The sequence below is a fragment of the Cetorhinus maximus genome, chromosome 13 (genome assembly GCF_964194155.1).
Source record: "Cetorhinus maximus chromosome 13, sCetMax3.hap1.1, whole genome shotgun sequence".
NCBI lineage: Eukaryota > Metazoa > Chordata > Chondrichthyes > Lamniformes > Cetorhinidae > Cetorhinus > Cetorhinus maximus.
In genome coordinates this window covers 18064452-18091721 of record NC_135891.1, presented here as the reverse complement: position 1 = coordinate 18091721, position 27270 = coordinate 18064452, and the positions used below count along the sequence as shown (strand labels likewise).

Here is a 27270-nt window from a genome sequence, read left to right as displayed (position 1 = left end):
GCAAAGGTGGCGTTTTTGGAATGTGTAGGATGAGAGGTCAGCAAGGAGAATATTGAAATAGTCAGTTATGGGGGTGATTGAGGCTTTTATCTGGTTATAACAGTGGGGCTACACTAGGGTTAAAGCAAATGGTGTTATAGAGATGGAAGTGATTTTTGTGATGGAAGCTGACATGTGGTCTGAAACCTAGCTCAGGAATGAATGGGAGACTAAGATTGTAAACAGCCAGGTTCAACCTGTGTTTGATGGGGGAAGGGGATTGTATCGATGGGAAAGGGGTGAAGTTTGTGGCTGTCACCAGCGACTGGCTTCCATCTTCGTTGGCATTCGTGAATTATTGTTGACTTCCCAAACCACCTCCACCCTCTTCTGCTTTTTTAATATGAAAATCTTAAAAGGGGTAAAATTAGCATAAATTAGCCCAACAATATAACCAGCAGCTGCTGGTTAACTTAGATTGTGAGGGTGGTTTGGGAAGTCAACAATAATCCACGAATGCCAACACTTTGGGTACAGTGATGAAGTGTGTGCTGTTTTAGCACCTAAACTATAACTGACCTTCAAGGGTGAAACTGTAAGTGTTGCGTATCCAACAAAGTCCATTTTTAATGGCAACTCTGACCGATCATTTGTGGGTTATAGTGGGGAAGAAAGTCTCCAATTCTCAAAATGGATTTAATCTCCAGTCACGCTAGAAATTACTGACTCAGACCAGTTTTTGCAGCTGCAGCAGGTATGCAATGTACAAGCCAATTTTATTTTGAGAACATTGTGAACACCACCAACATGTTCACAGCGAATCTTCTATGGTGTGCTTGTTGTGAACTGGAAAAAAAATCACTGTGGCCAAAAATTAACTTGTAGCATTTGATTGTTTCCGCGATGCTTACTGAAGCTAGCTGGCAGTCATGAGAAGAGGTTTGAAAGTACACTTTCTTTGTTTTATTATCTTATATTAATATAAGATTAATTATATTAATCTTATATTCTATAGAATTGCTGTATTAGCTTTAGAATATGTTCAAAAAATTGTCATATGCAAGTGATATGTTAAAAATATATATAATTTGTGTGAAAATTATATATATTGTTGAAAATTCACAAATTTTCATCTTGTCAAATTTCAAATGGGATATTTTGAATACACTGATACAGCACCATTGAGAAGCATTGCAAATCTTTTGGGGTGGAGGGAGGGAAAAATTCATGAATTATTATTTAAATATACTTAGACTTTGAAGAAAATGAAAGGAAAGTTGAAGAAGGATGGACCTTGGTTTAAATCTGGACCTGCTGTTTCTTCCCTCCTCCATCCACCCCACCAAAGTTTCAATAATATTTTCACAACATGAAGTATTATTTGTATAGATTCTCAGCTGCAAAAGTGTAATAGAGATGTCAGGCCAAAGATGATATATCTACCTCAATAACTGACTCAGTAACTGCAGTTTTTGTTGATTTTGCTAAAACAAATTCTGTCTGCTCAGCTTCAGTCACATAATTCTCAGTGCCATTATTCAATGAACTTTTATATTTTGCAGAAGCAGAACCTCTTCAGGATCTCCCCTTCCAAAAATCACAAAGAAAGTTCACTTTATCAAAAATATGCGGCAATATGACACGAGAAATAGCAGGTAATTAATATAATAGGCATTTACCACTTTCGGTGGTGACTTATGCAAATGGCATGAGAAGCAATAACCATTGTGGATTGGTGTATCTTAACACTTGTTAAATATATGTAACTTTCCTCTTGATATCCCGTGGCTTTGTGTTTATCAAGGGTTATACGTTTGGGCTGCATTTGCACCAATACTAACTACAATTAGTAGCGACTGTTTTATTTTGCATTACTGCTGTGTTCCTAGTCTAAATGTAGCCTGAATATTGAGTTGTGGACCCAACCTGACAGAAAAGTGGGTGAGACGTTTTATTTAAAAAGTGGCCTTGATATGTTAGCGCAGAGCTTCAACCCTTTTGTACAGATGGACAAACTTTTATGGTAAATATATCCTTAATCGGAGCCCCAAGTTCTAGAAATCCTTTTCCAGTGAGATTACTGACCACAAAAATTGGTAGAACATTTGCAAACCATTTTTCTTTTTGTAATGACATAGTCTGAAAGTTTATAGATGTTCTATACTCTGCCCATGTTTCATACCTGTGTGGGTATTTAAATTAGCAACATTCTCGCAACCAAATAGGCAGCCATTTAACAAAACGTGCACTATCTGGGGAGAGTGAAGATCACAGAATCACAGTGCAGAAGAGGCCCTTCGAGTCTGCACCGACACGTGAGAGACACCTGACCTACCTACCTAATCCCACTTACCAGCACTTGGCCCATAGCCTTGAATGTTATGAAATGCCAAGTGCTCATCCAGGTACTTTTTAAAGGATGTGAGGCAACCCACCTCCGCCACCCTCCCAGGCAGTGCATTCCAGACCGTCACCACCCTCTGGGTAAAAATGTTTTTCCTCACATCCCCCCTAAACCTCCTGCCCCCCACCTTGAACTTATGCCCCCTTGTGACTGACCCTTCAACTAAGGGGAACAGCTGCTCCCTATCCACCCTGTCCATGCCCCTCATAATCTTGTACACCTCGATCAGGTTGCCCCTCAGTCTTCTTTGCTCCAACGAAAACAACCCAAGTCTATCCAACCTCTCTTCATAACTTAAATGTTTCATCCCAGGCAACATCCTGGTGAATCTCCTCTGCACCCCCTCCAGTGTAATCACATCCTTCCTATAATGTGGCGACCAGAACTGCACACAGTACTCCAGCTGTGGCCTCACCAAGGTTCTATACAACTCTAACATGACTTCTTACTTTTGTAATCTATGCCTCGATTGATAAAGGCAAGTGTCCCATATGCCTTTTTTACCACCCCACTAACATGCCCCTCCGCCTTCAGAGATCTATGGACACACACGCCAAGGTCCCTTTGTTCCTCAGAACTTCCTAGTGCCATGCTGTTCAATGAATACTTCCTTGTCAAATTACTCCTTCCAAAGTGTATCACCGCACACTTTTCAGGGTTAAATTCCATCTGTCACTCATCTGCCCATTTGACCATCCCGTCTATATCTTCCTGTAGCCCAAGACACTCAATTTCACTGTTAACCACCCGGCCAATCTTTGTGTCATCCACAAACTTACTAATCCTACTCCCCACATAGTTAACTATGTCGTTTATATAAATGACAAATAATAGGGGACTGAGCACAGATCCCTGTGGTACGCCACTGGTCACTGGCTTCCAGTCACTAAAGCATCCTTCTGTCATCACCCTCTGCCTCCTACAACTAAGCCAATTTTGAATCCACCTTATCAAATTACCCTGTATCCCATGTGCCTTTGCCTTCTTTATAAGTCTCCCATGTGGGACCTTGTCAAAGGCTTTGCTGAAATCCATATAAACTACATCAACTGCACTACCCTCATCGACACACCTGGTCACCTCCTCAAAAAATTCAATCAAATTTGTTAGGCATGACCTCCCTCTGACAAAGCCATGCTGACTATCTCTGATCAAACCTCGCCTCTCCAAGTGGAGATAGATAGTCTCCTTCAGAAATTTCTCCAATAGTTTACCTACCACTGATGTGAGACTCACTGGCCTGTAGTTCCCTGGCTTATCTCTACAATCCTTCTTAAATAGTGGAACCACATTAGCTGTTCTCCAGTCCTCTGGCACCTCCTCTGTGGCCAGAGAGGAATTAAAAATTTGGGTCAGAGCCCCTGCGATCTCCTCCCTTGCCTCCCTCAGCAGTCTGGGACACAAATCATCCGGACCTGGAGATTTGTCCACTTTTAAGCTTGCCAACACCTCCAATGCCATGTCACTCCCTATATCAATTTGCTTAAGAACCTCGCAGTCTCTCTCCCCGAGTTCAATACCTTCATCCTCATTCTCTTGGGTGAAGACGGATGTGAAGTATTCATTCAACACTCTAGCGATGTCCTCTGGCTCCACCCATAGATTGCCCCCTTGGTCCCTTATGGGCCCTACACTTTCCCTGGTTATCCTCTTCCCATTGATATACTTATAGAATATCTTGGGATTTTCCCTACTCTTACCAGCCAGAGCTTTCTCATATCACCTCTTTGCTCTCCTAATTGCTTTCTTAAGCTCCACCCTGCACTGTCTGTACTCCACTAATACCTCTGCTGATTTGCTTCCCTTGTACCTGCTAAAAGCCTCTCTTTTCCTTCTCAGCGTAACCTGAATATCTCTGGTCATCCATGGTTCTCTGGGCTTGTTACTCCTTCCTATCACCCTAGAGGGAACATGTTGAGCCTGTACCCTTCCCATTTCCTTTCTGAACACCCCCCACTGTTCCTCTGTAGATTTCCCCACAAGTAACTGTTCCAGGTCTACCTTGGCCAGATCCTGCCTTATTTTATTAAAATCCACTCTCCCCCAATCCAAAAGATTTTTTTTGCAGCTTGTCGATTTCTTTGTCCATAACAAACTTAAACTGTACCGTGTTGTGGTCGCTATCACTAAAATGCTCGTCCACCACCACCTCAGCCACCTGTCCAGCTTCAGATAGTCAGCAACTTTACATAATGCTTTAAATCTCCATCTAGCTTGCTACTTTTTTCATTCGATCGCGTATTGCAAAGAACCCTTAACTAGACTCATAATAAAAACTTAATCCGTTCAGAATATTCAGATGTCAAATTTGAATTGTTTTCCTATTATACTTGGGTAATTTTTGCAGTGAAATTACTGCATTTTGTCCACCTTCAAAGACGAGTACTTGTTCATGATATATGCTTATTTACAGCAGAAGTGATGTGTATATTTGCATGTCTGCTCAGCCCAAGTTCAACTCTGAACCTTAGTATTATTTGTGTGTGGCACATTTCTCAGGTGACAATGCCACCAATACCTTACTTCAATGAGGGAAATAATTAATGCCTGTACAACCTATTTCTCCCTCCACCCCACCCCTTGCCACTATCCTGCTTCTCCCTTTCCTTTTTTCTTGTCCTCATGGCCTTGGCCTTTTGCCAACACGCAGCATTAATCTTTGTGATGCATAATATTATTTAAATGTGCAGAATGGATTTCATAATACAGCATCTTTTTCTTTGGATCTACTGTGAAGTTGATATACACTGACTTAACTGAGCATTATGTAACTCAGCTACTTCTAATTATTTTTAAACAATACTCTCCAAGGCAAAAACAAAATAATGATCAAGTAACAATAGAATGTAGAAAATATATCACAATTGTAGAATTTTATAGTGCAGAAGGAAGCCAATCGGCTGTTCATACCTGTACAATTTCTCCAGAAAATCTATACATTAAAATCCATGCCCCTAGTTTTCTATGTTTTTTCAAGTATTTATCAGCTCCCTTTGAACAGCCACTATGGATTATGCTGTTTTTGATAGGATACAAAATTCACTAAAGCAATCTATATATATTTGAAAAACAAAATCTTAACCTCTCCCTGCATTCTTTTCATAATTTTTAGCCCACCATCCAGTGGAAATATTTTTCCCATTTGCCTAACCAAAGAGTCATAGTTTTTATTCAATCCTGGGATGTGGGTATTCTTTGTAAGTCCAGCATTTTTTATTCATCCCTAATTGCCCCTGAGAAGGTGGTGGTGAGCCATCGTCTTGAACTGCTGCTATGTGGTGTAGGTGAACCTGCACTGCTGTTAGGGAGGAAGTTCCAGGATTTTTGACACAGTGATGATGGAGGAACAGCAAAATAGTTCCAAATCAAGTGGGTCTCTGATTTGGAGGGGAATAGCAGATGATGTTGTCACCATGCATTGCTGCCCCTTGCTGCTCTTGGTGGTAGAGGTTGCAATTTTGGATGGTGCTGTTGAAGGAATTTTCAACAGCTCTATCAAATTTCCTCTTAGACCTCCTTTTGATAAAAGGAGTTCCAGTTTCTGTAGTTTCCCCTAATGAAAGTTCACCCATGATATCATAATGAATCTTATCTGTACCTTCTCCAGGGCTTTAACTCTTTGCCCCACCATAAAGTGCAAAAAACAGACTCACTATTCCAATTGCAGCCTAACCAGTGAATATATTTACTTCACAATTTCAAATGACTCCTATCTGTCCAATCGACTAACCTATATCTGTATTCCTGAAGTTCTTGTCAAATCGACTAACCTATATCTGTATTCCTGAAGTTCTTGTCATAGCTCGTCTGATTTCTATATGTAAATTTTGATTTAGTCTCTCCTATAAATTGTGACATATATATTTAGAAGATGTTGGTCTCAACACTGCCCTAAAGTACCCTGTTATTTACCCTCTCCAGTCTGAAAAATATCTGTTAATCATCATCTTTGGTTTTCTGTCGTATAACTTCCCATCTATGCTACCACATCCCTGGCTCAATGTTTCCAGATACCTTATCAAAATGCCTTTTGGAACCCCATATGCACAACATCACTAAATTTCATGCATCAATTCACTCCATTATTTCCTCAAAGAGCTCTAGTAACCTATCAGAAAAGGCTTGATTTTTTACAAATCTGAGTTTGCTGCTCTTAACTAAACCTAAAGAAGTAATAATTTTATCCCATTTCTGAGTGTATACAAGCAGGTTGGGTTGGCTTGCTTTTTGTTAATCTGGTTATCTGTTTCCTTTGAGCAGAGATGCTAAATTAAGCAACCCTCCAGTCCTCTAAAACTTGCATATCCAAATATTCAAACTATGTGGCCAGAGCCAATGCACAATTTGTGAATGGTTTTATTATATTGTGGACAAATGGGATATTGCCTAAATTTCATAGTTACATACACTACAGCAAAATAGTTTTCTCTGAATAGGTTTCAAGTTAAGGTATGTAAATGTTACATTTAATAACTACCCTTGTACTGTCTGCTACATGTAGCCCTGTATGCAATTGTCAACTAATATCTGATTTTTATTGGTTTCATTTAAGGATAGTTCTCATCTGTGCTAAAAGATCACTGTGCTCAGCTTTTTCTGTACTGCCTTATGGAGAATTTAACAACACTGGGTAAGAATATTTTTTCAACTGAATTCAAAAGTTGCAATTTTCTACTGTACTGGTTAAAATAATCAGTTTTTCTAAAACTTCATTTTACACAAGTGAAACATAATTCATTTTAAAGGCGCTTTAAGGCCACACTGTGGCATCAGTTTAAAGCAATTTTGCTTTGCACTGAAACTGCAGTTCATAGTGTAAATAAAGCCAGAAACCTGACTCCAACCCGGAGCTGAGGCCAGAGTATGGTGATAGGCCCCGGGTGAAGAAGTTTTGCTCCACTTCAAAGTCAGTTTGGACCTTAATACCTAATTTATACTGTCAATCTTATGAAGCTGAAACAGCTTTGCACCACCACCAGAAACAACAACAACTTGCAATTATGTAGCCCCTTTAGCAAAGTTCCTGTAAAACATTCCAAGATGCTTCATAGGCATGTTATCAAAAGAAAATTTGACACAGAGTCACATAAGGAAATATTAGGGCAGGTGACCTAATGCTTGGTCAAAGAGTTAAGTTTAAAGGATCATTTGAAGGTGGAAAGAGAGGCAGAGAGGTTTATGGAGGAAATTCCAGAGATTAAGACCTTGGCAGCTGAAGATGCAGCCATCTTGGAGTGACTGAAAACCAGGGGTGTTCAAAATTGGAGGATTGCAGATATATCTGAGAGTTGTAGGGCTGGAGATGATTAGAAATGAGAAGGCAGGTATTTGAAGACAAGAATGAGAATTTTAAAATCAAAATAACCAGGGGGCATAGATTTAAGGTAAGGGGCAGGAGGTTTAGAGGGGATGTGAAGAAGAATTTTTTTCACCCAAAGGGTGGTGGGAATCTGAAACTCACTACCTGAAAGGGTGGTAGAGGCAGAAACCCTTATAACAGTTAAGAAGTATTTGGATGTGCACTTGCAATGCCATGGCATACAAGGCTATGGGCCTAGTGCTGGAAATGGGATTAGATTAGTAAAATACTTGTTTGACCGGCACAGACTCGATGGGCCGAAGGGCCTTTTTCTGTGCTGTAGACCTCTGTGACAAGTGCTGCTGAACTGAGAACCAACATAGGTCAACAAGTATAGTGGTAATGGGTCAGCAGAACTTGGTGTAAGATGAGCAGCAAAGATTTGGATGACCTCAAGTTTTTGAAGGCCAGAATGTGGGAGGTCAGCTAGGATTGGAATAAACAAGTTTAGAGGTAACAAAAGCATGGATAAAGGTTTCAGCAGCAGATGAACTGAGGCAGGAGAAGAGATGGAAATAAGTGATCTTAATGATGGTGCAGATATGTGATCAGAAGTTCAACTCGGAATCAAGGGTTGACACCAAGGTTGAGAACAGATGCTCATCATCATATAGACATTTGCAATGAAAAGGAACTTTTTCTTCATCCTTGGGGTGTGTGTCACTGGAAAGGCCAGCATTTATTACCCGTCTGTGATTCTCCTTAGAGATGGTGGTGAATCGCTGCAGTTCATGTGATGTATGTATACCCACAGTGCTATTACATAGGGACTTTCAGGATTTTAACCCAGTGTTATGACCACAGCTGGTGTTAATTGCTGCACAAACCAAATCCCAGAGGGAAGCAACTTGTGGGCCATACCCTTTTTTTTGTATTCTGAAACCGAGAAGACGATGTACTGACCTCAGCAGTAAGAGGTCCAGTAGAACTTTTGTGATTTTAAAAATTAAAAAAGTTTTCTTTTGTTTTAATAAAATTTAAGCACACAAGATTACAGTTATGCAATTAAGGTTAGTCTTACAAAACATTCCCCTAAGAACTCTCTACTTGGTCAAACCCGCAAGTAAACACCTTCCAGGCAACACTCCCTTATAAATGTCTACGATGAAAAGAAATCCAATAATATTACACAAAGTAAACTGCTGTAGCTTCAATAAAGGCATATTGCATGACCTTTACCCTTTTTCACTGTGCGGTGGAATCCACTTCAGAATAAAACTGCTTGCCGCAGCCCAAGACTCTTCTGGCTTGTCTGGATGGTTGATTCAAACTGTATCCTCTCCTAGCTGAAAGCTCCAGCTATAGCTCAACAGCTTAAATAGCTCCAGCTCAACAGCTACTCCAGCTATCCACAGTAACTCTAAAATACCCCTTTTCCCTTTCATCTCCAGTTCCATTGTTCTCACACCTCTTTGAAATTCAAATCCTTCCAAATATAAATTTTTTTATGACTCTATCTTGTCTTTGCTTTCGGGGTCAATAAAATATAATATTCCCACTACTGTTTGCCCATGGAACTCCTGCAAGATGTGGTGTTTAAACCCCCCAGACAACCTGACTGCTATCAAACTGCCCAGCTTAGTTAAATCTCTTACACAGACACACCCAGCCTTCTTTACAGAATAATACAATATTCCGCAAAAATATCTTTAAAAAATCCACTCTCCCACCCAGAGACAGTGAAATAACGGTGATGGATTTCCAAGCCAGCATGGCGCTTGACAACACAGAATCTCAGACTTGTCACAGCACAGAATGAGGCCGTCTGCACTGGCTCTCTGAATGAGCAATTCAACTAGTGCCATTCCCCTGCCTTCTCCCCGCAACCCTGCACTCTCTCCCTTTTCAGATAACAGCTTAATTCCCTTTTGAATTAATGCCTCGATTGAACCTACCTCCACCACACTCTCAGGAGGTACATTCCAGACCCCAGTAATTCACTGTGTGAAAACGTTTTTCCTCAGGTCGCTTTTGCTCCTTTTGCCATTTACTTTAAATCTTGGCAGGTAATTTACAGGTGGTAATGTTCCCATGCAGCTGGTGTCCATATTCTTCTGATGGAGTCAGTGTTTAAGGGATGGAGTTTATGGCAGAGACCAAAGATGGTGGCTTTGGTCTTCCCAATATTAGTTGAATTACTTTGCCAGTTAAGAAAATATTAATGACCAGATTAAAAATGTTCCACTTGTGGTTTCTGTTGAAAAAATTATTGCCTTTAATTTACACTTACCGCTTCATCCTAAACTAGAATGATCTATCACTTTGAAGGCTGGTCAGCTTGTGTTAATTAGGTTGGAATTTTTTTAACAAGTTGCTTAAATAGATTTGACGCACACATTATACAAGTGTATTTTATTGCCTATCCCTGCGTACCGATTTCTAGACTCAATCTGTCTTTACCCCTATGTGCTGTATTGACACTCTTCTGAGAATAGTGCACTAATTGCATAAAGTATGTACCTAAATGGCTATTGCTTAGCATCTAGATTTGCAAACATTTGAATTGTTGATGAGACCAAATGTTTAAACTGATCTGTTTCTGTTACTGCTTGGCGCATATGGTGTATTTTTGTGGTGTAAATGTGATAATTTTTTCACTAGCTGGAAAGGAAAAGACCCAAGTTCTGAATATTTTCTGAAGAGGTAGCCTGAAACTGTACCACCAACAGCTTTTGATGCTGTTAACGCTGGCAGCAGGACTGGTGCTGCTGAAACTGCAATCTTCTGCTTTTTAGTTTTTACAGTATTATCCATTAAATGCCCAAAATACAATGCAAAAGTGTAAAATCTTTGGTAATTTTAATTACATTAATATCTTAGATATTCACATTTTTGTTGGTAATGATTTTATACTATGGCGGGGTGGGGGTTTGGGGGGGTGGGGATGTTGCATTCATAAATAGTCTGTCTTCCTTTTTGTAATTTATGGGGCCACTACCATGGGAACGGATACTTTGAAGAGGAAACTGCAGCAAGCATTCTGCAAAGGGCAGAATGGAAAATTAAAGCTGGCACATCCATAGGAAAATTGTGTATTGTTTTCTCCATTATCAGGAAAAAGCCCTTGTGATCAAGTTTCAGTTTGAGTTTGGGAAGTTTATTCTGGTAAACTGCAGTTCAAAATTCATTTGGGTCTGTTAGGGGCAAAACAACCAGTGAATAATTGATATTCAAAATCCTGGTTTTGCAGCGTGATGCAAGTTTGATAAGCTTCTCAAGCTTTTTATTGTTCTTTGTGAAAGCACTTCCTGTTGGCATGCAGCTTTGATTTCTGAATGAACTATAAAGGGAACAAATTCCTTTCATTGTGTAGGTTGCAGCTATTACATGTGTAGACCACTCCTTATACATATCTTCAGTGTTTTCTAACTGCTTGCAAGAAGCTGGATTTAACATTTTCTTTACACAGAGACAACAAACTGGAAGGACCAAGGCAACGTAACCCTTCTGGTGGTGTTTCATCCTCAACAGACATGCTGCTTGGGCTTGATGGAGTTGAACTTGGTGCAGATGTAAAGGTGACACTTATATATATTGTATAAGGTAGTCTGGTATGAGCTTTTAAGATGCGTAAAGGATGAATATATTTCGGGAAGGTTTTCACTCAATGTTTGAATATACATGCAGGGTCTAAAATAATTGCTGATCTGTGAATGTAGCAGCAAAACAATAAATTTAGGCTTATTGGAATCCTGGTCATATCTGAATTACCCCATCCTCCTAACTTTTAGAATAACATTTGTGCAAAAAACTGAATTAATTGCCATGGTTTCTTTTTTAAATTATTCTGGAAAGAGCTGCACTAAAAATTACCTATAAAATTTAAGTTAGGATGTACAGTGCTGAGTTGTTTAAAACCCTTTGATATTATTTTTTGTCCAAATTGAAAATTAAAATGTTTCCCAGCATGTATAGACAAAGTAGCCCAATCAATAAATGCAAAATACCGCTGATGTTGGAAATCTGAAATAAAAACAAAGTAGAAAACCTCAGCCGGCCTGGCAGCATCTGTGGAGAGAGAACAGAATTAACGTTCTGAGTCGAATGACTTCTTCAGAGCTGGGTTCCGAAGAAAAAGTCATTCAACTCAAAACGTTAACTCTGTGTCTCTCTCCACGGATGCTGCCAGAACGGCTGAGGTTTTCCAGCACCTTCTGTTTTAAGCCCAATTAATGGTTGTTTCTCATTTTGCTTTGTCATTAAAAGGTAGTTCTTTCAATGAAATAGTTGTATAGTTTGCAAGCTGAGTTAAATAATACTCCTAAGTTAAAGTTACTTCAATAACTGCGAAGAGTCCAGCGTTGTATGATTAACCAATGTAAGTCTGGGCCATGATAAATGTATTTCTACCAATCATGAAGCAGTATTGCTGGATCTGAATTCCTATATTAGGTTGTACTATCTGAAATTTGAAGTGGTTCTGTCTTGCCCTCATTGAGATTTGTAGATACACAATTTTGTAACTTAATTGTGAGCTACAAAACTTTGAGTGACATTTCTTTAGACATTATAATAGAACAGGGAGTAATAACATTGTTTACTGTAAATTTCTTACTGTTTCACAGTCAGTTTCATATGCACAGTTCCTTTTTCCGACCAATGCCTTTATGATGCCAAAAGCTCTACCTGAGGTTTCAGCTTCAATAGCACAGGTTCGAAATAGTGTGCATCGGAATTTTACACCAGGAAGACATGGAACTGCCACGATAGCACTGGAATTAGGTAAAATAAAAGCGGTATACAACTGAAGTATTATTCGGAAGGAAAATATGTACTAAATTGCTGTTTGGATAGTCTGGGAGTTTTACAGTCTAAACATAATCTACTATATAACCATGTTTTTTCAATGTTTACGTTGACAAAGTTTTGACTTGTATATGTATTCATACAGGTACTTTGGACCTGAGATACATTTGCATAATTGCTGTTTCCTTATTGATTTTTAAAAAATGGAAAAGTCATGTGCTATGTGATTTGACTTTCAATGCCGTGCATCTTTGTTAAAAAAGAAAACCAAAGTCTTAGCTCTTGCATGTTTTTAATAGACTTTAAATTCCTCTGGGAATACCAATTTGTTCTAGCTGTACTGAAGTTGATTTCCTAAACTCTTAGTTTATTCAAAGTTACATTTTTCTTCATGCATATTTTAAATATTTGCATTAAACATTTGTCTGAAGTGTAGAAAATGGTGAATAGCTTCAGCCACCCAAATCTGTGCACAATAATCCCTGTTAAATTTGGCTCTTTTTCCTGTATGTGGCTCTGCTGAAAATATATTTTGAGTGGTAAGACCAATGGAAGACACAGCTTTGGATCACACTGCTTGGTTTGCATTGTGTTCCAAGGCAAAGTTTAGGGGGAGATGATGGTGTAGTAGTATTGTCACTGAACTAGTAATGCAGAGGCCCAGGCTAATGCTCTGGGGACACAGGTTTGAATCCACCACGACAGCTGGTAGAATTTGAATTCAGTTAACAAAATCTGGAATATAAAGCTGGACTCAGTAATGGTGACCATGAAACTATCAACAATTGTCATAAAAACCCATCAGGTTCACTAATGTCCTTTAGGGAAGAAAATCTGCCTTCCTTACCTGGCTTGGCCTACATGTAACTCCAGACCCAAAATATGTGGTTGACTCTGAACTGCCTCTGCCATTCAGTTCAAGGTCAATTAGGGATCGGCAACAAATACTGCTCTTGCTAGAATAAAGAAATAAGTTGATAACATGCAAATTAATAAAGAATAAGGAGAAAAAATGCTGTACTGCCTCCTAAATTGCTTGAGATTTTCTGAGTGTTGGTTATGCTGAAAGCCAATTAATCTGGCAATGTTAAACTTGTGCATATTGAGCATCCAAAAATAACGGTACATGTCTCAGGCCTGTGTTGTTTGCTGTCTTCATCTAGGTACTGATGCTGGAGATTTAATTGAATATGATCCAAATCTTCTTGATGACCCCCAGTGGCCATGTGGAAAACACAAACGGGTTCTGATCTTTGCATCATATATGGTAATATTTTTGAATATTCAGCTGTGTTCCAAATGCAATTTTCTACTTCCAATTCTGTAGAAGTATACCAATTTCCTTTGATCCACTGCATGGTGTTTAAAATCATTTTCAACCAAAACTGACTATAATTCCTCTTTGGATTTGTGTTGTTAAATATTAATTATTGAATAATTTAGAAAGGAAGAAACATTGTTTTATATAGATTTAAAATGAAAAATATCTTTGAAGAAAAACAAAGTTCATTTCTCTTTACTCAAATAGTAATGATTTTTAGGGTCAGTAATACACCAAAGTGATTTTGCAGTTTTTTTTTGCTTTAACATAAACTTATTTATAGTAAGCCAAGTCGTTTTTGATGTAAGTGTAGAATGTTGCACCACTGAAACTTGTCATGATTTGTATGACAATTCACAATGGTAAGTGATTATGGATTGTTGCTTTTACCCACCATTATTTCATTACAGGTAAATTAATTGAAATTGTTGAAATCTATACCATTGAATTTGTGGAGGTGGACTGAGATTCCTCTTTTTGTTATACCAATATTAATGATTTAATTTTTGTTCTGAATGCTACTCTTTTGGTGTTTTACTGATAGATCATGACTGAGAGGAGAAATGATTGCAGTGCTGTTGAAAACTTGAATAAATTGGGAATCTTGTTTGTTTGGACACATTTTATATAGTTTGGTGTAATGTTTTGGTATGGAGGTACTGTGGATTTATAGTGACGAAGCACCCATATGCAATAGTTTTACCATTGTAGAATACAGTGTCACTAATGTTGCATGAAACCTGGTCAGCTATGTTATATGTGCTGGTTGCATTTAATTTAATTTGAGTGGACTGTTAGATGAATAAAAATAGTCTTACCAAGGAAGCCATTTGTGAGATGAAAGCTTTTATTAAAGATCAGATCTCAAAGGGCCAGATTGACCACCTGGATTAATTCCAATCATTTAGGGGAGTTAGAGAGGAATTTGCCAGATTCCTTCCCCCTCCCCCTGCCCTTCAAACTGGTCTGGGTGTTTATCTAATTCGTCACCTTTCCCAGGAGATGACATAGTTTTGGGTGTAGTTGTGCGAGATGGGCTGTCTGGACCAGTGGGTCTTTCCCTGTCAGCCATTGTTTATACCTTGAGGGCTCATCATTCCATCCTGCGATTCAGAGTAGGTCTTCTGTAACAAACATTCTAAAGAAATGAGAGAATTTGATTTAGCTTGTACATGCTTTGCATTATAGTGTGGCATTATTTTGTCATTCATATTTAATCATTACCATCAAACACTTTTAAAAAATAATTGGTGTATTACTGACCCTAAAAGTCATTACTGTTTGAGTAAAGGGAAATAAACTTTGTTTTTCTTCAATTATCATGAGTTTTTGTGTAGATATACACGATATCACTTGCAATTTCTCAACGGTGAGAGAACTGATTCCAAAGTTGAATCCGGGTAACTTTTCTCACAAGCCATGGATCTGCCATGGTTTGTGCTAATGTTGTGATATTATTCATCGCTAGCTTAACAGGGACCAATCAGAAGAAGGGATGTGTTTTTGTACATAATGTGCATAAATAGACTGCTATTAAGATAGGCTCATTGCACAAACTGAAAACCCCTTGCTGCTTGTATGTTGTAGCCATAGTGATTCTTCTGTCAGTTCAGTTGATGGCATCAGAATTATTTTGCACCATTGAAGCTGATGAGAAACAGTAACTAGAAGTCTCTCAGTATTTTTTCTTTGGTGTTCATATCAAAATTCCACCAGGATAAATGAACACCAAAGAAAAAATACTGAGAGACTTCTAGTCTACGTCCCAAAGACTGGTGGATCGTACCAAACAGCATGTTTCAGCCACTGTTCGCAATGGGCAGGGAACAGACCGTACCCAACCAGCCCCTGCTTGCAAAACTAAAAATACAATGTCCAACATTAGACGTGATTCCACGATTGGACAACATTTGCGAAGTAATCCTCTATGTGCTAAGAATTACACTGATAACCAATTTAAGATTGTCAGTCGGTGTTGCAGTATGGCGCATTTGCCTGTACTGGAAGTTACATATATTAATACACAGGGCCCTGTTCTTTGCAGACAGAAAGAACATGTACATACATTATGCCTGTTTCAGCTAAACAAAATAAGTAAGTCATTCGCTGAATCATTCCTCAGGGCAATGGCAATGCCTTGACCAAACAGGGTCAAGCTGTCTGGTTTAAATTTCAAACAATGTTTGGCAGTTAACTGTCAGTCACCATCAGTGGTGCATTTTCCATTGCAACACCACTTGCCAACCAATCAGCACTCACAGTATAAATTGTTGTTTGCCCCCTTATATTGGTATTCTTGCAAGTGCCCTGATGAATGCAAGATAAAAAGCTTAGACATATTCTTTTTTTCAGCAAATCCTTGAAAACATTCAGTTGCTCTTCCTATTGGGTACTTCACCAAGCAAAATTTATTTGTACATTGACAACAATTTCAAATTTTTACTAATTTCCAATGAAGTTTATAGCTCTTGTTATGTATGTAATGCTCAACATTATAGAGTAATTGGAATTCCCAGCCATTTTGAAACTGATCACTAGATTATACACAAAATAATTTTCTTTCTTGTTACCAGACCACAGTGATTGAATATGTAAAGCCGTCTGACCTGAAAAAGGATATGAATGAAACCTTTAAGGAGAAATTTCCTCACATTAAGCTGACGCTTAGTAAGATAAGAAGGTAAATTTATCAAATGAAAGAAAAATATGAAGCTGATATGACACTTTTAATAATTTTCATATACAAGATAATCTAAGGACAAATGCATGATACCTATAAGAATCATTTTGTTTTCCTTCCAATAATTTTAAATTTTTTATATTTTTCTTGCTGATTTTCTCCCATTTCATGAAAGTATTGGAACCTGCTGGGTTATGGTTCCACAGGCACTGATTGTCCTCCAGCACTCATATTTGATCTGGGTCCTGTCTTCCAACATCTGCTTCAAGCAGGTGTCTCTGGTAGTGGTAGCCCTGGCTGTCCTCTGCCACCCATCCCCATGACCACAAAATACAGTTGTTGTGCTCCTAAAATCGGATTGGTTAACTCAGTGCAGACTAGTGATCAAGTCAGTACAGACTAGTGATCAAGTGTGGGACCATCCCGCTCTGTGTCTTGGTGACTCTGTGTGTGGAATAGTTACCTACAGGATCACAAATAGTCTTTGAGTGACTCTTGTACTTCAGTTGCTTCTTTAGGGATGGATGTGATGATACTAAAGCTGAGCTAAACTGATGAGATAGAAAATTATCAGTAAACTATTTACATACTTTAAACAGTATTTACTGAAATTTGTCACAAGCATATTTTTTTGCCATCCACTTACAAGGATAGGAGTACTATCCTGGCTATGGTAGCATTTCTGCTTGGTTGAAACCATGTTTCTATTTTTAAATTTATTCATGGGATGTGGGCGTCACTGGCTAGGCCAGCATTTATTGCCCATCCCTAATTGTCATTTAAGAGTCGACCCACATTGCTGTGGGTCTGGAGTCACATGTTGGCCAGATACCCAGACCAGTTAAATGACAACAATGGTTTCATCAGACTTTTAATTCCAAATTTTTATTGAATTCAAATTTCAATTGCTGTGGTGGGGGTCCCCAGAGCATTACCCTCTGGTCTCTGGAATACTAGTCAGTGACAATACCATTATGCTACCGGTAATTGAGGTAATTATCAGTGATGTGTTTCGTCAGATTTGTGATCACTGTAGTTAATTTATGGGTCTAGTTGTCCACATCAATTTATTCCAGTTCAAACACTTAAGTATTCCTGATCACTACTGATCCATAATGTGCTAATTCTAGGTGTTAAAATGTGCAGAGGTACATTTTGTTGTCTTCAGTGGCTTATTACTACAAGGACAACTTCAATAATTTCAGCTGAAACTTGCATAAACTTCAATGTGAATATAAGGGTATGCCTACTATAAAGTCAGAAAACATTGCATGTGTCATCACTCAAACTGGCGTGTAACAGTGTCTTGGGAGGGAATACCGACAATAAAAGTGCAATGATTTTGATTTATGTTAACTATGAATTTAAAGTTACCAAATGGTTTTACAGTACATTTTTCTGTTTCCTTTGCAGTCTGAAACGGGAGATGCGGAACCTGGCAGAAGAGTGTAACCTGGAACCTTGTACTGTGGCTTTATCATTTGTTTACTTTGAGAAGCTTGTACTCCAAGGCAAAGTCAATAAGCAGAACAGAAAGCTTTGTTCTGGTGCCTGCTTACTGCTAGCAGCCAAAATCAGCAGTGATCTCAAGAAGCACGAAGTTAGACATCTGATTGATGTAAGTATAATACTTTGTGTCAAGCTAACCAATTTCTCTCCATCGCTATGGTATCCAAATTTCAAAAATAACTAGTTAAAAACAGCTGTGTGGGGAAAAAATGCCTCATTTCAAAAAAAAACTATTCTGAGCTTAGTTGAAGGAATAGAAGTTATGATGAGTTGAATATTGCATCGAGTTATGGTCACTGCACTACAGGAAGGATACAAGAGTCCTTGAGAGGGAACAGAGGAGATTTATAGAATGGCTCCATGGATGGGGGGATTTTAGTTGCAAGATTATGTTGGGAAATCTGGGGCAGTTCTCACTGGAGCAAAAGAGATTGAGGGGAGATTTTATAGAGGTGTACAGGATTATGACAGGCCAAGATAAGATAGACGAGCAAAAATCGTTTTCATTAGCTGATGGTGCAGGACTAGGGGGTACAGATTTTAAGGGCTTGGGCAAAAGATCCAGGCGGAATGTGAACCTTTTTATGCAGCGAGTGGTAATGACCTGGAACTTGCTGCCCACAGGGGTGGTGGAAGTGGAAGCAATCAATGATTTCATAAGCAAATTGGATGGGCACTTGAAGGAAGTAAATTTAGGGGATTAGGCAGGGGAGTGGGATTGACTGGATTGCTCTACGAAGTGCCGGAATAGATTCGATGGGCCAAATTTCCGCCTCCTCTGCCATATGACTCTGACTTTAGCAATCAATTTTGTAAAAAAAAGTTTTTGAAAAATTGTTATAGTTGTCTAGATATACATAAAACTTGCGTATGCTTGTAATTTATTACTTGAATATTTCTAGCAATATTTTGGTGCTTTAGTCTCCAACACCAACGTAAAACCAGTATGAACATAGTATTAACACCATATCAATGTGAGCTTCAGTGTAACTCTCAATTAATGAGGACATCTGACAATTGATCCCATCCTGACTCTGGCCTAAAGTCCTCTTAAATGCAGTGCTTGCTGTACTGGATGATGCGATATATGGCTGTATGAAGGGTTCCTAAGGGTTAACCTAAGGATTTTTTAAAATTATTTGCGGGATGTGGGCGTCACTGACCAGGTCACCATTTACTGCCCATCCCTAATTGCCCTTGAGAAGGTGGTGGTGAGCTGCCTTCTTGAAACGCTGCAGTGCACGTGGTGTAGGTACACCCACAGTGCTGTTAGGAAGGGAGATCAGGATTTTGACCCAGTGACAGTCAAGGAACGGCAAAATATTTCCCAAGTCAGGATGGTGGGTGGTTTGGAGGGGAACTTCCAGATGGTGGTGTTCCCATGTATCTGCTGCCCTTGTCCTTCTAGACGGGAGCTGTCGTGAATATAGAAGGTGCTACCTAAGGAGGCTTGGTGAGTTTCTGCAGTGCATCTTGTGGATGGGTCCACATTGCTGCTACTGTTTGTTGGTGGTGGAGAGAGTGAATGTTTGTGGATGGGTTGCCAATCAAGTGGGCTACTTTGTTCTGGATGGTGTCAAGCTTCCTGAGTGTTGTTGGAGCTACACTCATCCAGGCAAGTGGAGAGTATTCCATCACACTCCTGACTTGGCCTTGTAGATTGTGGACAGGCTTTGGGGGGGCCAGGAGATGATTTCCTCACTGCAGGATTCCTAGCCTCAGACCTGCTCTTGTAGCCACAGTATTTATATAGCTAGTCCAGTTCCGTTTATGGTCAAGGGTAACCCCCCCCCCCCCCCCCACACTAGTAGGATTCAGCAATGGTAATGCCATTGAATGTCAAGGGGTGATAGTTAGATTCTCTCTTGTTTGAGATGGTCATTACCTAGCACCTGTGTGGCGTGAATGTTACTTGCCACGTGTCAGCCCAAGCCTGGATGTTGTCCAGGTCTTGCTGCATTTGAACATGGATTGCTAAAGTGTCCCTAAGGGTTAATCAACTTTGCTGATTTTTTTTTAAACCATATATAATTGGAAGCACAAATAAAAATTTCTTAAATACACACCAGAAACCATAAATCCCAATAGGGCTCTAGTGTTTTTGTTTTTATAGTCATCAGAAACAGTGACCTTGCTGAAACCTGTGCAATATTAGTACTTCTAGTTGGCTCTGATTTTTCTGCACCTCCTGACCTTGTCTGGTCAGATGTTCTGATTCAGTTTAATGTTTCAACATTTTGATGCATTTGTAAATTTGTTAATGCATATTTGTCAATCCTGCAAATGTTAAGAACTCAGTCTCTTTTAACAAAACAACTGTTTTTGATCTATGGTATAAGTATGCTTCATTTTTACAGCAGTTTTTAATTACCTTTTTTTAATCCTTGTACACAGAAATTGGAAGAGCGATTAAGATTGAACTCAAAAGAGCTGGTTTCGTTTGAGTTCACCACGCTTGTGGCTTTAGAGTTTGGCCTTTACCTTCCTGAGAAAAAAGTGTTACCTCACTACAGACGCCTTGTCCAGCAATCCTAGATGCAATTACATTCCTACTGAAAATGATGGGCACTTACGAGAAGCAAGCAGTTCTTCCCTAAAATGCTGCAGCAGTTGAATTTATTTTTTCTGTTAGCACAGGAAATACTGTAACAAAGTAACTTCTACAGTGCTAAATAATATCACAGATTTGTCCAATTTTTTAAAAACTGATTCGTGTCAGTTTTTCTGTTTTAAAAAAAATTAAAGCACCTTTATTCAAAATTGGATGAATCTTGTAAAGGGATATGTTTGGGTGATGGCCTGTCATGTGTCCAATGGCAAATTATAGTAATAACTATTACCAAAAATTCAGTACTGGGCAACAGCACTTTCCTACATGGTGACTTATCGTTGCTGTGATATCACGTTCTACACTATCTGTTCTTCCAAGCATTGTCCTACCGTAGTTGTAAAACTGACTCTGCTGTTAGTTGCACATAAGTCACCACTCTATGTTAGAGATTCAAATTAAGCACGTTTATAGTGCTATGTGGTCAATATTTAATCTATTTTGAATTTTCTGTTTTTCATTGTGCATAGTATGTTAAATGTGTGCAGTCTTCAGTGAAAATGTTTATTTCAATCATTTTGTTTGTAAAATGAAAACTGTCTAAACCAACTCAGCTCCCTTTTTAGATCTTCTATTGTGAAATTCTTAACCTTTATCAATGAGGTGGTTAGCAAATACTACAATCTGTAATAAAAGTCTTTAAGTGTATGTTGAGAAGTAATGTTGTAATCCAGCTTTTAGTTTTCCTCTTTAAACAAAGTAATGCCAGCTTCGGCAACTATTTGATATTTAAATGTTAAATGTGTTGTCCTTTTTTTAAAAAAAAGTTTACATTCAGCTTTAAAATTTGACTTACCTTTGTCTTCCCAGAGACTTTTTTTTGTAAGAAAAAGCACTTATAGATCAGGTAGCATCTGTGGAAAAAGGAAGATAGGGTTGATGTTGCAGATTGGTGACCTTTTGTCGGAACCATTGCCTTGAAATGTTAACTGTATCTTCTTCTCTCCATACCTGACCTGCTGACTGTTTCAGCATTTTCTGATTGTTTCCAATTTTCAGCATTGGCAGTATTTTTTATTTGTGTCTACATTCTTTTGTAACTGCTTCACAATGTGAAGCCACTTCAGGTATTGGTAGTAGAACCAACAGTGAGCAAATTATGATGCTCACATATAATGCCACCATTTAATGAACTATGGATCAGTCAGCAACTTTTAAAAACTGTGAAAAGAGCACAATACCATACAATTTCTGTACTATTTTCATTGGCTATTTGTTCATTTGTATTTGTCTTTTAATAGAAACAGAAGTAGACCATTCAACCACAAGCCTATTCAGCTATTCCATGAGATCGTGGCTGAGCTGTACCTCAACTCCTCCTAAATGCCTTTACTCCATTTCCCTCGATTCTCCTTGCCTAACAAAAATCCATTCATTTCAGCCTTGGAAACAACCCAGCATCCAGTCTTCTGAGGAGTTCCAGGTTTCCTCCAAGCTGTGTGAAAAGTTTCACTTGCAAATGGCTAGCTCTAATTTTAAAATTTATACCCTCTTGATCTGCAATTCCTTCATCATTTAAATGCCTTGATTAGATCACCCTTCTAATTGCAAAGGATTACAAACTAGGTTTGTTTTCGTAATTTAACCCTGGTACCATTCTAATGCAACTGCACCATACATCCTCCGAGGTTAGTATACCTTTCCTGAGGTTTGGTGGTGAAGCTCAATGCAGTATTCTAGGAGGGATCCTACCAAGGGCCTGTAAAACTGAAACATCGCTTATCTATTTCAACCAACTTGAGATGAAGATCAACATTCCATTAGCCCTTTGAATGTTTTCTGCACTAACTTTGTGTACTTGTTCACCTCAATTCCTTTGCTCTTCCACTCTCATATCCCCTCAACTGCTTCCATTAAATTCCATCTGCCATAGTTTTCCACCCTCTACCAATCTTGTAGCTTTTAGATAAAGACTTAGACTGTACATTTCTTCTATTCCCCATTTGTTCTTCTATTTTAACTGTTAACTGAAAGTATGGATTATTTTACTACATGGGTGCTGCAAATTAAATTGGTTTATAAAGTAGTGTGCTCATTTATTTATTATATAATGGAAAAATGAAACTGATTATTCATGTAATGGTACTTGTCTGTCTTTCTCAGTTTTGCTTTAGGTAAACGAGAAACATTTGGGTAATTCTAAATGGTCTGTCTCGATTCTACTGTCTCTTATTGCACAAAATGCCTTTGTCAAGAGACTCAAAAGCTTCTGTAGTATAAAGGTTTATGCATATTTTTATTCATTTTGTATTAGTGCAACTGCAAAGTTTCAAGTAAAATTTTCAATTTTAATATAATCAGGTCTCTGGTCACTTTCTTGCTCCTGAAGAGGATTTCCTGAGAGCAGAACTGAAATAAAACTACTGTTATGGAATATTAGATTTAGTAATCAAAATATTTTGACTACACTTTAAAAAAACTTAATTAGATGTCCTGAGCTCATGAAAATCATTATATGGGTGCAAGTTCTTTCTTTACTCCTGGGAAGACAAGTATACGTTGAACACTGAGACCAGTATTTCTCCTGAGTATTGCTATAGAAGTATAGCAATTCTTAGTCTCAACTGAACTAAGTGTATACATTCAGATACCAGAAACCAGCAAAAGCACTTACAAAGGAAGCCAATCTTGGGAAAACTGAAAACTCAATTTTCTAGTACAGAACTTTATTATTGCTGAAAAAAGAGATGCTGTTGAAGCTTTTTGTCTTGCACTCATTAGGACAGATTCACAAGTATACCAAATTTCAATGGGAACAGCAATTTATACTGCATGAGAAAAGGGTGCTCATTGGTCGGCAAGTGGACTCCAGTTGTTGCCATGGAGAATGCACCAGGGAACAGCTATTCCCCAAGCTTTTGTGTAAATTTTTAAAAAGGCAGGTCGACTAGTCAAGGTGTTGCCACGAAGAACGCACCTTTCACACGCAGAGCCCTGTCCTCTGCAAACAGAATATGTCCAGGCATTGCACCTTTTTCAGTTAAACAAAGAGCATCAATGATTCCCTGGTGCATTCCCATGGCAATGCCTCAACCAGTCATAGCTGAAATGCCTGTGAATTTAAACAGAAGCTTGGGGGATAACTATACCCTGGTGCATTCTCCATGGTAATGCCTTGAGCAGTCAGAGTCCACTTTTTCCAACCAATCAGCATCCTTTCTTCATGCAGTATAAATTGTTCCCTTTGAAATTTGGTATTCTTTCCATCTGTCCTGATGAGTGCAAGACAAAAAGCTTTGACACAGCACGTCTCTCTCTCTCTCAGCAATACTCAATTTTCCACTATGGCTGGAGATCAAGTTTTAGATCCAATCCCAGAGAATGCAGATCCTCCCCTTTAAAATATTCAACACTGATATTGGGGCAAGCTGCCACCCATTTTGATGATTCCAGCACAAACATGATCTCAATCACTCTTGCCAAGTTTTGATAGACCTTTCTAAAATCTCATAATTCTTGTGTTTAGGCTGCAGGCAGAACAGTGAACTGATGCCAGAGGCATGCAGTTTGATTTATTAGAATAATCTCCATTGATGATTTATTTTGCTGAGTTTATCATGATGTAACTTTCCTGCACCAAAGATGTTGAGGAATGCTGTGCTTGTGAATTGAGCAGTGACCCTGCTGTGCAGCTATTTCATTTGTTTTTCTTTACACTTACTCAACTTTATATGTTCCTGGCATTTTACTTGCTTATTGCCTTAATTTCCCTTGCTCTTAATTTTATTTCTTCCCCTTTTATGTGCCTTAGCTTCTGTTCTCGTTCCACATTTCCTCTATAGCTCCTCTGAACATATTACATTACCAATTTTCCCTCCTCCCTCCTTTGTAGCTGAGATTTAGGCATGTTTTCCTTTTTAATTTTTTGCAAGTTGATCCTTCTGAATATCAAATGTTAAACTTATTTTCACTCCTGACTTGCTGCATTATCTCTCTCACCTATCTTTACAGGTTGAGTTAGTTTACTGTATGCTAAGAGAGACAGCTTTGCTTTGAGACAAAAACCATTCCAAAAGCATTATCCGTACTCACGTAGGAATTGTCAGTTAGCCAAGACATAAAGTCCTTCGACTGCAACGCAGCACGCATCATTGCCTTCAGCAGTGGTGTCTAAGTTGGAAATTGCCATTGAATTTTAAGTGGGGTTATTTTGGTGGAGGAATGTCACACAATCTGGGTGCCTTGCCATAATTTATGATGTGCTGAGCAGAAGAGCAGAGTGTTATTCATCTCTCGCAGGTCATGTTCTCCCGTATATTACTGCTATGGCATTTTCTTAACAGGAATGTAATTTTGTTGCGTCCTTTCAGAACATTACTGACGCATTAGTTTCAATGTTGTCCTCTGCCCAAAAGTGTACAAATGGGTCACGAGGAACAATCTAATTTGAGTAGAGATGCACAACTTAGTGAAATGGTTAAGGGCATGAAAATTGTAGGAGAGAAGTTTATGTTCAAAAGGCGATTTGGAACAAATGTGTTTAAATAGATTGACGTTTATTTTTAAGTTATTTATTTACGTTTGACATGTTTGCACAGATCTATGCACTTACACAATTCTAAAAACAAGTGTCTTTCCGTTCAGTGAGATTTAAATGTCATTTCAAAGTGCAGAAAGGTAGAAATGAGCAGAAAGCATGCAAAACGATTGGACTTACTCCTAATACAATGAGATGCTAGGAGAGCTGTGAGCTTCGAATAGCTTCTCATTTTTGTTCATGTTCTTAAGCTGGAGAGAGGGTTTCAGCTGCAGCCTTCTCTTTGCCCCGCAGAATAGGCGCTGCCCCTCAGTGCGTGCGCAGCGCACCAGGGGGCGGGGTAAAGATTGGGGCTCACTCGGAAGTCGTGGCCACACCCCTCCCCCTCCCCGGATAGCTTTGGCCGCACTTCCGCTTCCGGCTCTCTCTCTTTTCGGCGGCCGCCATTCTGAGTGCAGGGTAAGTCCGACCGGGGGCTTGGCGGATGGGGGTGGAAAGGGCGTTTGAAGGGGCCCGGCCTGGTCTAACGGTCCCGTGCGGCTCGCCCCTTTGGCCGGGCGGGATAGTGCTCCCGGGCTCGGCGAGGCCGCTTGAGATGGGAAAGGAAAGTGGATGAAAGAGCGGCCGCGTGTGTGGGGCGAGTGGGCCGCAGGCTCTGAGCCGGGGCTGGAGGGGGGTTAATCGGCCATGAGGAACCTATAAATAGCTTTTCGTCAACCGCCCCATAAACTCCAGGCAACCCCACATTCCGGGGTTAGAAGGGTTCAGAAAAAAATATGAGAATGGTCCCAGGAATGAGGGACTCTAGTTACAAGGATGGATTTGGAGAAACTGGGGTTGTTCTTAGGGAAGGAAAGGCTGAGAGGAGATTTGATAGAGGTGTTCAAGATCGTGAAGGGTTTGGATAGTGTAGGTGGGGAGAAAATGCCCATTATTGGATGGATCGAGAACCAGAGGGCACACATTTAAGGTAATTGGTAAAAGAACAGTTGGCAACGTGATTTTTTTTAATGCAATGAGTAGTTAGAATCTGGATTGCACTTTTTTTGCCTCTATTCTTGGGATGTGGGTGTCACTGACAAGGCCAGCATTTGTTGGCCATCCCTAATTGTCCTTGAATTTAGAGGCTTGTTAGGCCATTGCAGAGGGCAGTTAAGAGGCAACTACATTGCTGTGGGCCTGGAGTCACATGAAAGCCGGACTAGGTAGGAATGGCAGATTTCCTTCTGTAAAAGGACATTAGTGAACCAAATGGATTTTTACAAAACGTCAATGATAGCTTCATGGTCACCATCACTGAGACTAGCTTTATATTCCAGATCCATTAATTGAACTTAAATTCCACTAGCTGCCATGGTGGGATTTAACCCTTCACCCCAGAGCATCAATCTTGACCTCTGGATTGCTTGCCTACCATCTGGATTACTATGCCATCATCTGCCTGTGCTTGAGAGTGTGGTGGGGGCAGGATCAATTGTGGTTTTCGAAAGGGAATTGGATAAGCACCTGAAGGGAAAGTGTGAGGGAGTGGGCTAACTAAATTGCTCTTGTAAAGAGTTGGCATGGGCATGACAGCCCCCTCCTGTGCTGTGTAATTGTTTTACAATTGATTTCTATTCACTCTAAAAGGTGTTAAAGGAGCACTGGTCATGACATCCCAGCTCCAGCTCTGTGAACTTCATGCCAAAGACTTGAGAGTTTGGATTGTGCTACTACGGCAGAGGTTTCATTACCATCTCAATGAGCTGAGCAATTCTTCTTCCAATTATCCTCACATTTCTTTTTACTGAACCTTTTTTTGTGCAAAAACAGAAATTGAGATGTGATTTTTTTAAGTTCCAACTTTTTCATTTTCGAATGTAGTTTTAGTCAAACTTACTCCCTGAATTAGAGGGGCTGGGCTTTGTTTTGAAATATTATTTCTTTTTCTGACTTTGCCTTGAGAAGCTAGTTAATGCTTCTTGTGCTGGTTGAGAAACCAATTCAGGTTGCTACCTGCTCAATCTGAAATTTACACTGGGGAAGAAATCATTTTAGTTTTACATTTTTGACAGGTGAATGGGATTGCTATAATGGCAGTTGAAATACATGGCTGCATTTAAACTGTCAGCACTGAAACAGCTGTACTCAAAGTCACAAACAAATGTCCCAGGTTACTGTGATCCTGTACACCATCCCTCCTCATCC

At 39.3% G+C, this 27270-nt stretch overlaps 1 protein-coding gene and 1 long non-coding RNA gene across 2 annotated transcripts in view; one reads left to right on the top strand and one right to left on the bottom strand.

Moving 5' to 3' along the window:
* LOC144688464 (CDK5 and ABL1 enzyme substrate 2-like) overlaps nucleotides 1–22903 on the top strand; it is a 46567-nt gene extending 23664 nt beyond the window's left edge. Inside the window, exons 2-9 of the mRNA XM_078555053.1 lie at nucleotides 1542–1634; nucleotides 6936–7013; nucleotides 11152–11260; nucleotides 12308–12464; nucleotides 13652–13755; nucleotides 16383–16489; nucleotides 17903–18107; nucleotides 20393–22903. Of these exons, the coding sequence (XP_078411179.1) occupies nucleotides 1542–1634; nucleotides 6936–7013; nucleotides 11152–11260; nucleotides 12308–12464; nucleotides 13652–13755; nucleotides 16383–16489; nucleotides 17903–18107; nucleotides 20393–20533 (994 nt within the window). The 3' untranslated portion in view covers nucleotides 20534–22903. The remainder of the gene's footprint in view (nucleotides 1–1541; nucleotides 1635–6935; nucleotides 7014–11151; nucleotides 11261–12307; nucleotides 12465–13651; nucleotides 13756–16382; nucleotides 16490–17902; nucleotides 18108–20392) is intronic.
* Nucleotides 1–25376, bottom strand: part of LOC144688465 (uncharacterized) — a 39676-nt gene extending 14300 nt beyond the window's left edge. The window contains exon 1 of the long non-coding RNA XR_013578420.1: nucleotides 25264–25376. This is a non-coding gene — a long non-coding RNA (uncharacterized LOC144688465). The remainder of the gene's footprint in view (nucleotides 1–25263) is intronic.
* Nucleotides 25377–27270: the final 1894 nt, after the last annotated feature.